Source organism: Mytilus edulis, chromosome 2 (genome assembly GCF_963676685.1).
Source record: "Mytilus edulis chromosome 2, xbMytEdul2.2, whole genome shotgun sequence".
NCBI lineage: Eukaryota > Metazoa > Mollusca > Bivalvia > Mytilida > Mytilidae > Mytilus > Mytilus edulis.
Genome location: NC_092345.1, coordinates 30,165,709 through 30,183,573, shown reverse-complemented (window position 1 = coordinate 30,183,573; position 17,865 = coordinate 30,165,709). Strand labels below are relative to the sequence as shown.

The 17,865-nt window shown below is 30.2% G+C and overlaps 1 protein-coding gene across 1 annotated transcript in view; it reads left to right on the top strand.

The window, feature by feature from the left end:
- Window positions 1-893: 893 nt before the first annotated feature.
- Window positions 894-17,865, top strand: part of LOC139510803 (guanylate cyclase soluble subunit beta-2-like) — a 52,600-nt gene continuing 35,628 nt past the window's right edge. Inside the window, exons 1-2 of the mRNA XM_071297333.1 lie at window positions 894-1,082; window positions 1,431-1,658. Of these exons, the coding sequence (XP_071153434.1) occupies window positions 894-1,082; window positions 1,431-1,658 (417 nt within the window). The remainder of the gene's footprint in view (window positions 1,083-1,430; window positions 1,659-17,865) is intronic.

Below are 17,865 nucleotides of genomic sequence, written 5' to 3'. Positions count from 1 at the left end.
AAAATGAACAGAATTCATAAAAAATTGTCAATTTCCTCATGAAATGTACATGGCCTTGGGGATAAGATGAAAGACCCAATGTTTCTGGATTTTTTAAATAAAGATATAAATATACTTTTAGAAAGCTGAAAGGGATTAGAAGATTTTAAAATTGAAGGCTATAACATCATCTCTAAAATACGCAAGAAAACAAAAATAGCCAAAAGACATAGTGGAGGCATTATAGTCACGATTAAAAAAGAATTTTACAAGGGGATTTCTTATCTTAAAGATGCTACGTCATCCCAGAATAGATTATGGTTAAAGCTTGATTTTTTGAAGTATTTTTTTGGACTTAAACAAGATTTTTATCTTTGTGCTGTTTATATTCCCCCTTTTTCATCAGCACATTATGATAGTGACTTGGAAAATCTTGAAAATGAAATTAGTTCATTTTCTATTGAAGACATTATTTTAATTGGGGATTTTAATTCTAGAACTGCAATGAAAGCAGATTACATAGAAAATGACTCAGATGAAATAAATAATTTAGATGGTATTGACCTTCTTGCAGAGAGCTATATAACTGATATTGAAATCAATAGTCTAAGAGTAAACCAAGATAGCACTTTGAATACATTGGGGGAATAAAGTACTTGAATTATGTTCGTCCTCAAGGCTACGTATACTCAATGGTCGTTTTTTTGGAGATTCCTTGTGATATTTTACTTATATGTGTAATACTGGGTTCAGTACGGTTGATTATGTTATTGCAAGTGAGAGTCTCCTGCCTGAGGTAAAATACTTTAAAACAAATGACTTTACTAATTTATCAGATCCTGTTCAAATAAACTTATATATGTGTTCTATTATATATCAGATACATGTATGAAGAAATGTTTAAATGAAAAGAGATGGCATTTGATAAATCATACAAATGGACAGAATTGTCATTTTCAAAATTAATTGATGTTCTATCAACAGAAAATATTAAAAAGGAAATTTTAGATTTAGAGATGCAACTTTTTGATAGCAATAAACTAGGCGTTGATGGTGCAACTGAAACACTTACAAAAATTTTACAAACTATTGCAGAAATTCATGTAAAGTCATATCTAAACCAACACAAAAGAAAAAGAAAAAAATTAAACAAGTATGGTCAGATAATACAGTATATGAAACAGAAAGACAAATAAACTATTTAGGAAATGAAATCAAGAATAATTTAAATGACAAAAGTTTAAAACCTAAATGTTTTGAATTATGTAAAAAACTAAAATAAATGATTAAACCGAAATCACCAAAAACTTTATAAATCACTTTCAGATAATTTTAAAAATAATCCCAAAGAATACTGGAATGTTCTAAAGGCAATAAAAAAGAAACCAAATATTGAAGAAGATATTCCTGAAATTTTAATGAATGAAAATAAAATCATAAAACATTTTCAGGATCAGGGTACACCAGCCTCATATGATAACTCCTTTGTAAATAAACTGGAACGTGAACTAAACATTCTAGAAGATAATATTGAATTAAATATGGAAACTGATGCACCAATTACATTTGCTGAAGTAAAACTGGTCATTTCAAACCTTAAAGTAAACAAATCAGCAGGTCCAGATAGAATTTTGAATGAAATACTCCAACACTCACAACCTGTGATAATTAATTCTATTGTAAACGTTTTTTATTTGATTTTAAAGACAAGTAATTATCCAGATTCTTGGAAATTATCTTTCATTACATCCCAGCTCCTTTGTTCTAACAGGGGTGATCTGAGCCGGATCACCCCAACCAGATCACCCCTGTTTAAATTTCTTTTTTTATGCATGCTTTCCTTTGTTCTGTAACATTTTGGCGGGAATGTCAAATTCAGTATAAAACTTATAATTAATTATACGGCGAAGACTATCTATCAAAATTCACGTAGAAAAAATCCAGTGTATATGCTGGGATTCGAACTCAAGACCTTTAGCATATCAAGCCACGGCACATACCACTTTACCAGGACGACTGGATACGAACTATCAGAAATTTAACATACTTAAAGGAAGCAAGATATTTTTATAAATGGGGCGAGTTGGCAGACCTTTACTCAGTGGGGTTTAAATCCTTTTCGTTAAATAAATGAGTTGTCAGACTGATTGTTCAATTTGATTTTACACTTTTTTAAAGTTGGGCGAGTCGGTTACAAGAGTGGGCCGATTTTTTCTTTAAGTGGCGATATAGTGTGGGCCGATTGACCAGTGGAGCGATTGGCCAGTGGGGCGAGTTGACATTGTTTGATATCTACTCATCGTGTTAGGGTTTCATAAAGGGTATACATCATATAGTAATATATAAAGTATATTATAATTGTTGTGTGGCGTTCTAAACTAGATTTTATGAATTGTAAATGGTTTTCGGTCTAATCTAAAACAGCTAGGATGTAAAATAGTTATCCCATTCGGACTTGATGTGTCAGTGTAAGATACCCTATGGCCTCCGGCCATCGGGATGTTCTTACACTGACACACTGCGTCCGTATGGGATAACTAATATGAGGCAGGCATAACCTGTGAATGGGGACGAAGTCTGTATGTATTATTTTTTAAATTCAATCACGTTGATAAAAGAAACCGAAATACCGTACATAACGTTCCCGATTTCGGTTCTGTGGTTAGGGATTTAGCTGTGACGTTCTTTAAATTATGACGTCATATTCAATGTAAACAAAAGAAACGCTTCCATCAGGTAACGTTTTTTTCAAATCAAACAATTATTAAAAATGAAATTGTATTGAGTTCCAATCTTATATTTTACTAGACTGATACATATAATTTTCTTTTCAAAGTCTCATGCAAACAAGACAGATTTCTGCGCAAATGCGGGGGAAACCGGAACAGGAACTAGATCTGGAAAAAAAAGTTAACGATTTTGAGTTCATTAGTAGAATGAAAAATTCGGGAAATTTTCCCGATTTTTTTTTTTTTATTGATTTTTCTACGGTAATTGGGGACTTCGTCCCCATATTAATGATCCCTTTACATAAAGAAGGTGACAAGTTAGACCCTAATAATTACAGAGGAATTTCTCTTATAAGTAATCTACCAATTTTTTTTAATGCCATTTTGAATAATAGGCTAATCAAGATTGTTGACAAACAATTAAGTGATTTTCAGTTTGGTTTCAGAGAAAATCACAGAACAGCTGATAGGATCTTTCTATTGAAGTCCTTGATTAATAAATATTTACATAAAGAGAAAAAAAAAGATTTATGCCTGCTTCATAGATCTGAAAAAGGCTTTTGATTCAGTATGGAGAACTGCTTTACTTTATAAATTATGCAAATTGGGAGTTGGCAGGTCTTTTTACAGAGTTATAAAACAACAATACTTAAATACTTAATCATCTTTAAAATCTAAAGATTATGTAGCAGAATATTTTAATATTGCTAGAGGGGTTCAACAAGGAGACACACTAAGCCCCGCTTTATTTTATGTCTTTATAAATGATATTGTAATTGTTTTTTTAGGGAAATGATTCAAGTCCCTTTAAGCTTATAAATAGTAAGGTGGGATGCCTCCTTCTTGTGGATGATCTTTTTATCCTGTCAGAATCAAAAGAGGGTCTTCAAAACAGTTTAAATAGTGTTAAATTTGTTGCAACAAATGGCAACTCTCTTTGAATACAAACAAAATTATATCCATGATTTTTTAGTCAGTCAAAACATAATAATGTAACATCACATATTTACCATGAGAATAAAGCCATAGAGAGTGTAACAGAATATGCATTTTTTGGGAATGTTGATAAATTGTAATGGAATTTATCACAAAGTACTTTAGAGCTGACCAAAAAGGCAAAAAAAGTATTTTTTGCAATAAAATCCTATACTAAATCATTGAATAATCTATCTATAAAAGTAGCAAACAATCTATTTGATTCCTTAGTAAAACCAATTATGATTTATATTCAGAAGTAACATATTTGGATACATATATTTCTTTCCATAGAGCCAAAAACAGAGCCTGATCTTCAGGAAAACCAATTAATCAACTTGATTTTACAGACAAAACCCCTGAAAATATGCATCCAATTTAGGAGCAAGAGTTGAATTAGGGAGATTGCCCATAGAATGTTTTATTAAAACACAAACCCTTTTATATTTAGCTAGACTATATAATAATAATATTAATACATTGATATAGGAAGCTTTTTCTCTAGCACAGTCTCTAGATTTGACAGGAACTTATTCATGGTATACATATGCAAAAAATATTGTTGAAGAGAATAATATTGACCTTAATATTCTTTCTACTTGTAAGGACATAAAAGATGTAAATAAAATAAAAAACGATATAAAGTAAAAAATGAAAAATAGATATGAAGATTTTATTCAAACAAAATTTGAAAACATTGATGATAAAAGTAAGTTTTATCTTTATAAAAAAACTTAAAAAAGATAACAAACTAGAATCTTATCTAAATACATCTAATTTTCAGATAAGGAGATTAATCACTAAATTCAGAATAAGTGATCACTCCCTCTTGATTGAAAAGGGGTGATATTTTAAAACCCCAAGAGAGGAACGACTTTGCCATAAATGTAAAATACTAGAGGATGAGAAACACTTTTTTACTCTATTGTGATTATAATAAAACTCTAAGAAATGACTTTTTTTCAACACATATGTACTGAAAATAATAACTTTAATAATTTAACTGAAGAAGAAAAAAATCATTATTTACTAAATCCATCAACTCCTCTACAAACAAATAAGTTAGGATCCTTCTTGAAAGAGTCATTAGAACTGAGGGCAGGGGACTCTTGACAGCTTGTTTGTTGTTATAAATTTTGATGCTGTTTTTATTGTGTATGTTTGATATGTATCATATGTTTATTGTGTTAATATATGTTGGTCACAAACTGTAAAGTTTATACGACAATAAAATATTTGATTTGAAATATCATAAAAGCATTATTTATAGATGAAGGTTTACCTTGATCTTGAAAATGTTTTATTAAAACTTCTTCATCTTTTAATACCTCTGGTATTTCATCTTTTTCTGTTTTATTCTTAAGTGATTTTAAAATTTTCCAATATTCCTTTGGATTTTGATTGATATATTCACTTAAACAATTATAAAATTTTGTTTTTCAGACTTTTTCTGTTTAACCACGATTGTGTAACAGACATAAGAGTGCTACTTCAGTACAACTCCTATCTAGTTCCTCAGTCCAGTTTACAAGCTTAAATTCGGTTATTACAATCGTTGGGCTATTTTCTTTTCGTGAACATTTCCAGGGTTAATTGTCATTTATATAAAAAAAGACAGTATTGCTTATTTATAAATACACAACAGACACATAACAGATAAAACTCGTCAAAGAAATCAGACATATAGTCTGGTACGCTAGACGAGCGTTTTGGTCACATAAGAGTCCGATTCAGTGGCACTCGAACTGAAACAAACAGTTAGAAGGTCATATCAAATACGAATACAAAAATCAATATGGGTTGTTCCCAAAAAAGCAGTGCCAATAATGTTCGAGACAATCTCAGACTATCAATAGAAAAACGTAACGGTTTGAATAACGTTACATTCATTTCATAAACCGTAAAGTTACAGACAATAACCGTATCAAAGATAATTCATGTCAACAAAAGTGATATCTACAGAACTTGTGATACCCTCGGAGACGCAACGTTCACTGACATTTTCATATGCCTATTAGCTGTAAAAACAAACCCACCAAAGATAAAAGGATTATAAAACTCATAAAGGCATACAGTTTAGTATGAAATACGTGCATTTTGTCTATATAAGATTCGGCAGTGATGCTCGAATCCAGTTGGAAGGAATAATCAAAAACATGCTATTGAAGAAATATAATTTCCTCTGTAGTGTGTCATATAAGAGTGTCTGCTTCAGGCTTGGTTGAGCAAAATTTGAAAACGGCTTCGTAACTCCCGAAATTTATAGAGAGTTTAATTCATTCACACACATGTATACGCGTTTTTCTGCGGATACAATGTCATGCTTGACATTGAGGCAGAAACAAATGTGTATTTTAAAAACAAAATTAGATCTTTGAATGCAGAAGAGACGAGATTGATCATTTCTCATTATTTTTATTATTTTATTTGTATCAAAGGTCTTTAACTCTGAAATAATACTTACGTCTATTTTTCACGATTTCCCGATTGTCCGTTTTAACCCTTGATACACGAATGAGAGTTCTTAACATAGCACAAGGTTATATATCAATGTTTAGAATATTTATATTATCCAGGCATTTGAATTGGTTACAAACAGTTTCAATTTGATTTGTTATTTGTTTCCCTCGCTGATGCCGGAAATAGCAAAAGATAATGGTTATTTTTATCTTATTTATTACATCTAACATAGACACAATACCGTACTAAACAATATTTTTAATATTTGTCAACGTCATAACGGACACAACACAGAAAATTTACGCAAAAGGACAAGTAGCAATAACCTTTGAAAAAAAACAACACTTTTGCACTCATGACGATTACATCCAAGTTACAGAGTAATGTAGATATAAAAGGTACAGGTGCTACAATCCATAATATTCAACTAAGGGACGACATCAAAAGTTCAATGTAGGATGAAAAACTTAATTCACAAAGTTTTATCGCTGACCCCCTACCCCCTTCTTAACTTAATTTGAGAAAAATAGATTTACCTATATGGATATGTGTAAAATCGATTTAAGATTAACAAAACTTGCAGCAATGTTGACCTCCCCACCCCCAAACTATTCGATTTAAGTTTTTTTTTATATCCTATATCGATCTTTTGATGTCGTCCCTAAGCGAGACACTCATGATCGATAAACAACCCTATATACATCACAATGAAAACAAAATATCTAGGTTCTTTCTTTGAAAAGAACATACCAGCGATAGCAAGGATGAAAGCTACGTGTGCTATAAAAAAAACACCAGAAAATAATAATTGAAAATGCAACAATCAACAGAAAAAGAACAAATGAAACAGAAGTAAAAAAATAAATAAAGACAACAGTAGTATAACGTTGTTCAAAAGTAATTAATTACTGGATAATCTTGTTATAGTCTAAAATGTTCTCAACAAATGCTGGAACAGTCTTCACCCAGTCTCTACCAGTCTCGATCTGTCTTGACACTTCTCGACATGACTAAACCCAATCTTGACTTTTAAATTTAACAAACCCTGACTGGTCTGAATTAGCCCATCTAAATCAATTATGTATTGATCTTACAAAATTCCAGGTTATTTGGTTGTTTGATTCATTGATGTCAAGTTTAAGGATTCAATTACTACTATGTAAAAAAAAAGCTAAATTCAAACTATGCTATTTAAATGGTTGATACAATAAGATAAAGTTTCAAATTTAAACAGTAAACTCGGATGTATCTTATAATTAAAGTTTCAAATTTAAACAGTAAACTCGGATGTATCTTATAATTAAGGAAACAGTCAACATTGTTTTAACCATACAGTTACCATAGAGATAAATAAAATAAAAATAGTACTTTATCAACGTATACCTATACCATGTTTTAAATGGTTTTTTTTTTCAGCACTACCAAACTTTCCATAAATATACAAAAAAAAAAATCCCTGCTCTTATTTGTTTTTTTCCCGGATTGTTTATTTGATTCAAGTTTTTATGTTACACGTACTTCATTATAACAATTTTGCATACATAATCCATATTTATTTGTAAGATATATATAAGGGATGTGTTTAAATCTCATTTTTATCTTATAGTTGTATTAGATGAAATGATATTTTAATGCAAAAAAACTTAAATGAAATAATTTAGCAGTTTTTTTTTAACCTAGTCACGTCCCTACATATAGTTTAAAAATCAATCATAGTTTCCTTTTCTTTGTACAATTTCTATATACAGTTATCATTAATAGTTATACATGAAAGGATACATGAGAAATACTCAAATGTGAAAACAAACACAACCACGAATGTGACATTAAGCGGCCAACATACCATACCATCTTAAATATATCTTAATTTTAACATCAGGATAGGGTTTCTACTTATTCGATTATATAACACATAGAATCGAACCGAAACAAGAGGTAATTTGAAAGGAAGTGGAAATAAAAAAGCTATGAAAAAACATGAAAAAGTTATAAGAAGCAAAATCTTCATCTTGAAAAAAAGTCCAGGGTTATGCCCTTGTAATAATGGTTTTGGAACAGTAAGAGCTGTAATTTTATCTCTGGAAAGTTTAATGAAAGAATTTGTTTCTAATCGTTACTTCTTCAATACGGTAATTTACATCAGCCTAAGGATGGTTAAACAGATTTTTTATACCTTAAGGTATAATCATCAAAAACACAGATATCCTAAGACTCTTATGGTTATTGTATGAATTGAGGTGTATATGAGATGTAAAAAAAATGCTTAATGGTCTGAGTTGCACGCTCATGAAGTTACAACATCCTCTTTCTTTACAACTTATTTCAAATAAAGACATCTATATTTTTTCACAATTTTGACTGCTGTACCCAATTTTTAACACTTTTACATATTATGTCTCTTTGTTTTTACTCACACATTGTTGTCAATATAATTGAATATATGCGACTTTCATACAAGTGGGATGTTAAGCTTGCATACCACCAGGTTAAGTTACCTCATGTTATACAAAATACGATATAGTTACTAGCACTCTCTAATGATGCATTAACTCGGTACTGAACAATATGTTACAGAAGACATGTATTTGTTAAAAGTAATTTGTTTAAATTATAATCAATTTTAAAAGTGCACAACGGCACTAAAAGGTAATAAAAAACACGACTGTTTTTATCAACAACATTGCATGTGAAACGGTATCTCTTTTAACATGCTACATTTAAAGCATTTAGTTATGGTCTTCTCTACCTGTGACCTTTATGTGACATAAACAATTGTCGATATCAATTGACTTGATTCCACCTTCAAGAAATATTTTCATTCAAAATAAACTTATTCTCGCAAAGGGAATGAAAATAAACAGTATCGTGTAACAGCGCAATTATATCCCAAATATAACCTTATTGGTGAAATACATTTTGTTAAAAAAATTTCATGTCATATTTTCCCTAACTGTCTTTTACACGAAACCCTCATAACCGAGCCTATATTTCTTGGGTTGTCATCTTTTGAATAAAATTATAATAATAACGAAACAGAAACTAAAATTAAAATTTCTTATCAAAACAATATGTATGAAATACATTTGTACCTTCTTGTGTAACAATATTCCTTTTTTCTCGAAACAAAAAAAAACAAAAAAAACCAAAACATAACATAAAGCTGAGATACTGCACTGTACACATTCTTTGAAAGTTTTAACTTGTTGTGTATTTGCTTTAAATTATATCAACTAAAGTGACATTCAATTTGTCACGTGATATCTTTGAATGTTACATTTTCCTTTAATAATATCATTTTATATAAATTTTTATATTAATAATGATTTTTCTTCTACTTACTAAAATATGCATTTTTGCTATGTAATTTTATTGTACCTGAGTTTAAGCTTTAGTAATCAATAAGACGTTGATTAGATAGTTACTCCATTAGATATTACAGGTAGTTCCAAGTCAATCATAAGGTTGTTTAACGGAACAGTCATGGTAAGTTTTTTTTATATTTTTTTGAAAAATTTAAAGTAAGAATGTTACATGATTACCTAGTGTCATAATTAACAAACCAGTTTTGCACTAATATTGGACATTAATTCATGTATATTATTCCTACAGTACTTGGCATTTAATTTTCTCGAAAGAGAAAATGATTTATAAATGAAAAATTAAAAACTGCGTAAAGTGTTAAATTTAAACATCCCCAAAAATAGGGTGAATAAATAAAAAAGGAATGAAATTTTGTGAATATATAATACAATATACGAAAAATGATTATAGAAAGACTCATTAATCTAAGGTGCATCTCGAATTAAAAAAAATGAGGGAGTGAAAAGAAAGGTTTATTTTCCCTTAGCGACTTACTTTCACAAGCTTCCTCGTCATCATGATTTTGGGTAATTCAATGATCATAAAATTATTGTTACAATAAACTCAAATATGAAAAATCAAGAAATTAAATGTAACAATGTAACATTTTCAAATGTTCTTGCAATAAACCCTGTTTAATTCAATTCAATTCAAAGTTTTATTGCCATATAAACTATACAGTTTGTGACATATAACAACAACAAAAACAAATAAAGACAATAACTAAGTAACTCAATATATATACACAAATTCAGGTAAATATTAAAGGATCCCCTATCCTCAGTTCCATTGACTTTTTTTATAAAGGATCCTAGTTTATTCACTTGTGTTGGTGTTGATGGGTTAAGTATATATATAACTTTGTCATTGTCAGTGAGATTAGCAAATGAATTACTTTCTCTGTTAATGCAATTAAAATATGTTAATCTAATATTTGAATTATGAGAACAATTTATTAAGAAATGTTTCTCATCATCTAGTACTTTGCATTTTTTGCAAAGTCTCTCTTCGCGAGGAATTTTAAAATGCCTTCCTTTTTCAATTAGTAATAAATGGTCACTGATTCTTAGTTTTGTAATTAATTTTCTAAATTCAACGTTTGGGTTAGAGAGGTAAGGTTTGATAAATAGATTTGGCTCAAGTCCTTTATAAAAATTAAATTTACTTTTATCGTCAATAGATTTCAACTTATCCATCAACAGGTTGTTGTAATATGAATTTATTTGGAGTTTAATATAGCTTTTAATATTTTTTAATTGTTTTAAATTATTACAGGTTTTTAGTCTATCTATATCAATGTTAGATTCAGAAAGAATATCTTTTGCAAAAGTGAACCATGAATAGGAGCCACTAGAATCCAAAGTTTTAGTTAACTGAAAAGATTCATGTAATAAGGGATTCAAATTTGAGGTGAAAAGCCTTGCTAAATACATAATAGTTTGGGTTTTTATATGACATTCAATAGGCTGTCTTCCCAATTCGTTCCTTGTACCAAAATTTAAGGCACTCTTGTTAGTGCCAAGGGTAAACTTGCAATAACCAAGATACTTAACCCATCAACACCAACACAAGTGAATAAACTAGGATCCTTTATAAAAAAGTCAATGGAACTGAGGACAGGGGACCCTTTAATATTTACCTGAATTTGTGTATGTATATTTAGTTACTTAATGATCATCTCAATAATCACCTTGGATTCTACTAGTATGATAATGTGTCCATACATGACATATTATCCATCGTAATCTACTCTTTCCTCCGTATAGATCCACGACTGTTGTTTAGTTCGAGTGGGAAAATGGCTTATATTCTTATTACTGAACTTAACTATGAGACAACCCTCTATAAGAACCATTTACAGATTACCGTACGGCCTTGGACAACACACATCGTATAGTAAGATATAAAAAGTATGAGCAATTGTGAAACAATTTCAAAAGAGATATCAATAGGCCTCACTCTGATAAATGCTACAAAAATGAACGAAACACAAATGCTTAGCTTTATAATGTAGAGACCAATGACAACGACAGCATGTTTTACTGCCGTGGACGTGAACATACAGAATGTGGGAGAATCGAGCAAATTATTTAACGCCTAATCCTCCGCTTCTGTTGGACAGGATTGTAAAACAGATTTTGAGAACAAGCTGAACAAGAACAAACAAAAACGGTTCAAAAGAAACAAAGTACCAATCTAAGACTTGTGGTTACTAAAATCGTGTTCACATGCCAATTTCGACTGCATGTAATAAAATATATCATATTCTGCAAGAAAAAAATGTTAATCAATAATCATTCTAAAAATTTAGTTTTAAGACGTCAAAAGCAGTCTAAGAAAAAAACATGAACTTACTGCATTGACAAAAATAATTATCGACTAGATGTAAGTGTTAATAACTGGATAACAATACTTGTTTATTATATATTAGTTTATTTTGAATAAAATCAATTTTTAGTACAGATTAAGAGAAAAATTTAAACAATCTTACAACAATGCTTAGTTAACTTTGGGTACAGAATTAATGAGAACGAATTCAAAAGAACAGTAAACTTATTTGTATCGTTAGTTTTTACGAGCTCTATAAAAACATCAACGTAAAAAGGGAGGTAATTTATAAATATAAATATCACTTGTTGATGTTTTCCTCACGGTTTTAGTTTGTATACATATATAAGAAGATGTGGTATGAGTGTGATATATTTCATAACTGTATGTCCTTTATTGGGATTGAAAGAAAGCATTGATTTTATTTGCTAACATTTTAACGTTAATTATCGTCTTTTATATAGATTAGACCATTCGTTTTCCTCTTTGAATGTTTTGTCACTATTCATTTTTGGGCCCTTTATTGCTTGCTGTTCGATGGACAGAGAGTTGTCTCATTGCCACTCATACCATATCTTCTTATATCAATTAAGAAGTTATCTCTATGATACCATTTGAATAATAAATGGATATATTAAGGGGATAATGAAAAGAACGTACCTTATTGAAGAATACTCACAATTACTACAGTACTGAACCAGTTGAAATGAAATCATGCCATCTTAATAAAAATATTGACGTTGTAGATTTCATACAGTTATTCCATTATCAACAGGAAAATATCTTGTGCAAAGCCTCGGGCAGTTAACTCAGAATTATTTTTAATAAGAAAATATGAAAAAAAGTATTAGTTAGTCAATACAAAAAATGATTTGGAAAAAGTACAATATCAAAAATACTGAACTCCGAGTAAAATTCAAAACGGAAAGTCCCTAATCAAATGTCAAAATCAAATGATAAAACACATCAAACGAATGAACCACAACTGTCATATTCCTGACTTGGTACAGGCATTTTCAAATGTAGAAAATGGTGGATTGAACATGGTTTTAAAGCGCTAAACCTCTCACTTGTGTGACAGTCGCATCAAATTCCAACTTGGAAGTTACAGTCACAATATTACTTACTTCTTCGTTATCATGAGGGTCGTACCAGAGTAGACATAAAACAATACTGCTAAATGATGATGTGTAGACTCTTCGACTTTTAACGAGGATAGTGCATTACATTACAGTAATCTAAAAAAAAAAGTCCCTCAGGGAAAGTCGACCTTGGATGTATATTGGAAATTGAGTTTTCCATCTGTTTCGGTACTTATACGTCATTGCCAGTCACATATCTGGGTATGCAGACTCCTGAAGAAGATAAATCTAAAAAAAAAAGGGATTTCAATATTTTCGAAGAATTCGCTATCGTTCTATAGAATCGTTGAACCCTTCTACACAGGCAAAATTTGCTCACATGAATTTCACATCAATCTCACGTGAAATTCACATGAAAAATTTCACGTGAGATTCACCTCAATTGAGCTTATACATGAAACTCACATGAAAATTTTCATGTGAATTTCACGTGAATTAATATTCACATGAATTTGATGTGAAATTTTTCACATGAATTTCACGTGAAATTTACAACAAAAAAATTTGATATTTTTCATGATTTTAATTAAATTTGAAAATTTAGATGTTATTTTAATTACTCTATTTTAAAAATTCATGTGAATTTCACGTGAAAAATTTTACGTGATTTTCATGTGAAATTCACATGAGTTTCACATGAGAATCACGTGAAACTCACAAAAATTGTTTTCACGTGAGTTTCACGTATAAGCTCGTTTGAGGTGAAATTGATGTGAATTTCACGTGAGATTCACATGAAATTAAATTCACGTGAAATTGATGTGAGTGAAATTTGCCTGTGTACGGTTAAACACAGAAGACGAAAGTGTATATTGTTTTCATCTGTATTTGACGTTAACGATAAATTCAGGTCATCAAAATAAATGAGATCAGATTTGCTAATTAATTTCGATATTTGATCTAGATGATCATGATAGAGCCACCCTGTTATTATTTTAAGGGACTTAGCTATGAGATATAAAAATCATTACTCAAAGTGACGCAGTGAAAACATATTGGCTTTTAATAGCCAGTTTGGTTCAATTTTGTAAAAATTAGCGAAGAAACATCGCTGATTGATTATTCACTTGCAAGTGAATAATTCGACCTTATTGCATCTGTATTCATGTGACCTTCAGTTTAACCTCATAGCTAGAGTTGGGTTACACTGAATTAGGCGTGTTAAGTGATTAAATGATGAAAAATATCAAAATAGAAAGTGAAACAAAGGTATACAATTTGATTGACTGATTCTTGTTATTCTACAGGTAAAAACGATGACCAACATATGATTTAAAACTAATCAAATGCCAAATTCGTAAGACCAGGTTTTAATGAAATATTTTACAAGAGACCTTCTTTTTCAACATATTGAGCTACGAACGAAAGTTTCGTATTTTGATTACTATTATACGTTGAACACATAGTAAATGAATAACAGAAGTGACGGAATAACAATAGTAAATGAATAACAGAAGTGACGGAATATCAATAGTAAATGAATAACAGAAGTGACGGAATATCAATAGTAAATGAATAACAGAAGTGACAGAATAACAATAGTAAATGAATAACAGAAGTGACAGAATAACAATAGTAAATGAATAACAGAAGTGACGGAATAACAATAGTAAATACATATCTGATCAATTATGTATTACATTTTTTTAATTATAATCCAATCAATATTTTTCGACTGTCCATAGCTAAAAGTTCTGATAACAATTGAAGTATGCAAGATAGGCCAACAGTAGTTGACAGATGTTCAAACAATGAAAATCTATTCGGAATATACAAATACAGATAAAACAAAGTGAAAGAATCAATAACTTCAAACGGAGCAAGACAAAGGCCGTGTGCGTCTGTATGAGTGAAATGAGTATTGTTAAAATTTTTTTTTTATCATAAACACTAGAAGTGTCAAATATTACAGAATGTTTTTGTACCTAAATTTTGATATACTGAGTCTGATTGGCTGACAGTGTTTTGTTTATCAGCTCATAGACATAATTTAGTCATGTGACCGTGACGTCATTAAAGTTTTTCATGGTCTACTCCGTTTTAAAATGGAATTTAGAATTAAATTATAAGAAATAACTGTAATTCTTTTTTCTGTCTATTCGAAATAACATAAAAAATGTGGTGCACACTTAAGAATAAACCGCTACGCCGGTTATTCAGTGTGCACCACATTTTTTTTATGTTATTTCTTCATAGAAAGAAAAAATATTACAGTCATTCCTTAAGTGTATATCATACTTGTTTTTGTTCATTTGTTTTAACATAAATCAGGTCGTTAGTTTTATCGCTTGATTGTTTTTCATTTTGTCATTTTGGAGTAATACAGCTGACAATGCAATATTGGTTTCACTCAGTGTGGAAGGCCGTATGATAGTAAACTTCTATAAAATATTGTTTCTTGAGAAGAGTTGATTCATTGACAATCATACCAAATATTTTTATTCTTCTCTCACCTGACCAAAGGATGATACATTATTGATTCATTGACACTAGAAACCTTAGAGTGTATAAAACCTGGTTTGTAAAAAGCTCATTTCGTAAGGTTAATCTGAGGCAGATCCGTAATCAGCATTGATAATGATTACATACCAGACCTGTGAAAAGAGCTGTAATTGATAAGTTATAAGAGAATGTTATATAATTGCAATAGCATAAACGGTACCAATTTTGCTGCTGCATTTTACTTCTACATAAACTGAGTTTTTCTGCCAGGAAACAATACATTCACTCTGAGGTTAAAATATTGAAATTTTGAAAAACTTTCTTATAATATCCTGGATTTGTACCAACTTGGACAGAAGCTTGTTAATGATCAAAAGCTAGTATCTAGAAGGAAATTTTGTTAAAGCCATTTAAAAAAAAATCGTCGTACAGCCTTCAACTATGAGCAAAAGCGATACTGTATTGTCACATATGATAGGTCACGACATAATGTGAAACCACGCATACAAAGAATGGCATGCTTTATAAAATAACAATAAATCACGTTAAAAATAGTATACCGCTGTTCAATAGTTATAAATCGATTGAAAGAAAACAAATCCGGGTTACAAACTAAAACCGAGAGAAACACATTAACTACAAGAGACAAACAACGAACCAACGAAAACACTGAAGTGCAACATTTTTTTTTATATTGATTATACATGAAAACTGTATGTTGACCTTTATATATATGGTGGTTCGATGTTTTTTGTAGTCCTAGGAATTTTTAAAGGTACCTGTCAATTGTAAAAAAACCTGTATATTGGCCTCTAGATATCTCTTGTCATTTATGTCAAAAGGTATAGGTATACCGTATATAATATGTCTATCTAATTTCGTGTGCTGTGCTTTTAGTGTTTACCGTTTTAGCCAAACACAAAGTTTGGTTCGTGTTAGTGAAATTGTTCTAGAAGACAGTCAAACCAATTTTGTATTATTAAATTAAAAATGTTTCTGGTCGACATCACATATTCCAAATAATACGGAAATGTTAACGTCCTTCTTCCAAATGATACGGAAATGTTAACGTCCTTAACCTCATTGCCTTAAGGCAGCAAAGACAATGAGGAGTTGAGAGTTTGGTTTCGCATTTTGATTATAGCCTCGAACCAAAACTAAAAAACAAATATCGCTTTTTATAAACAAATATCGCTTTTTATAAACAAATATCGCTTTTTATAAACAAATATCGCTTTTAATGAACAAATATAAGTTTGGCTAGCCATAAAACAAGGTCAAACCTACCTTTTTTTTTTTCTTAAAATGTCCTGTACCAATTCAGGAATATAGCAGTTGTTATCAAATAGTTCGTTTCTATGTACGTTGCATTGGCGTGTTTGTTGTTGTTGCAATTCAGTGTTTCTATTGTTCCGTTGTTTTCCTGTTATGGCTGATGTGTTTTCCTCGGTTTTAGTTTGTATTCAACCCGGCTTTGTTTGCTCTCAATCGGGTTATGACTTTGAACAGCGGTATACTTTTTTTTAAATTATAAGGTTGAGATTAAACAATTTTATTTAGTTAAATTGATATATTATAAAGGGTATATTATCGAAAATAGTGCACTATAGTTAGGATTGAAATTATTCGTTTAACTACTGGTTCGAAATATGTCTGTAAGAACAGACAATAGAAATGTAGGTGTACACATTGTTTTGCATGCATGCCATGGTTATTTATATTATGTACCAATTTGTATTTAACGAAAACTTTACATATTAGAATTATGAACTTCAGGGTACGTCAGGATTTCTGATTAGTATAGTTTGGCAATAAAGATTAATTATTAATTAACTACACTGTTATTGGACTTAATATGATAAAAACTGCCTGTGCAATATAAGGTGTCAACTCGGCCAATACAGAATAACTCGGCCAATATAGATTTTTTTCTGTATTTGCCGAGTTCTGATCCGGACAATACAGGATTTCGGAACGTCTCTAGTTTTTAGATCGAAAGTCACGATAATCACACACTGAAAGTTAACAATTGGTTGGAAGACGCAGTTTTCCTTCTCACCATAAACATGCTGAAACTTTCAGTTTGACATATATTTCAGGCTAAAGACTGTCACATTCATTTAAATATCAGACGATGAGATTATTTCAGGTTTGGGGAACGAGTAGATGATCACAAAGTTCATTTCTTCAAATTCTTGACACCTCATAATTTCACGATGTTACAAATCGATTTACTGTTTACTTTTGAAAGCTTTTTATGTTTTGTTAACTGTCATATATTTTTAATCCCGAACCAGACATATACATTCTGTAATTGTGCAACTCTTTGTTCTTTGGTAATTTGGCTTATGGATAGTTGTATCATTTTCAACTCCTTTATTATGCTTTTTTTAATATATTCAATTTGTTTCTCCATGACATAACACTTGCAATGGCAGTACCTTTCCAAT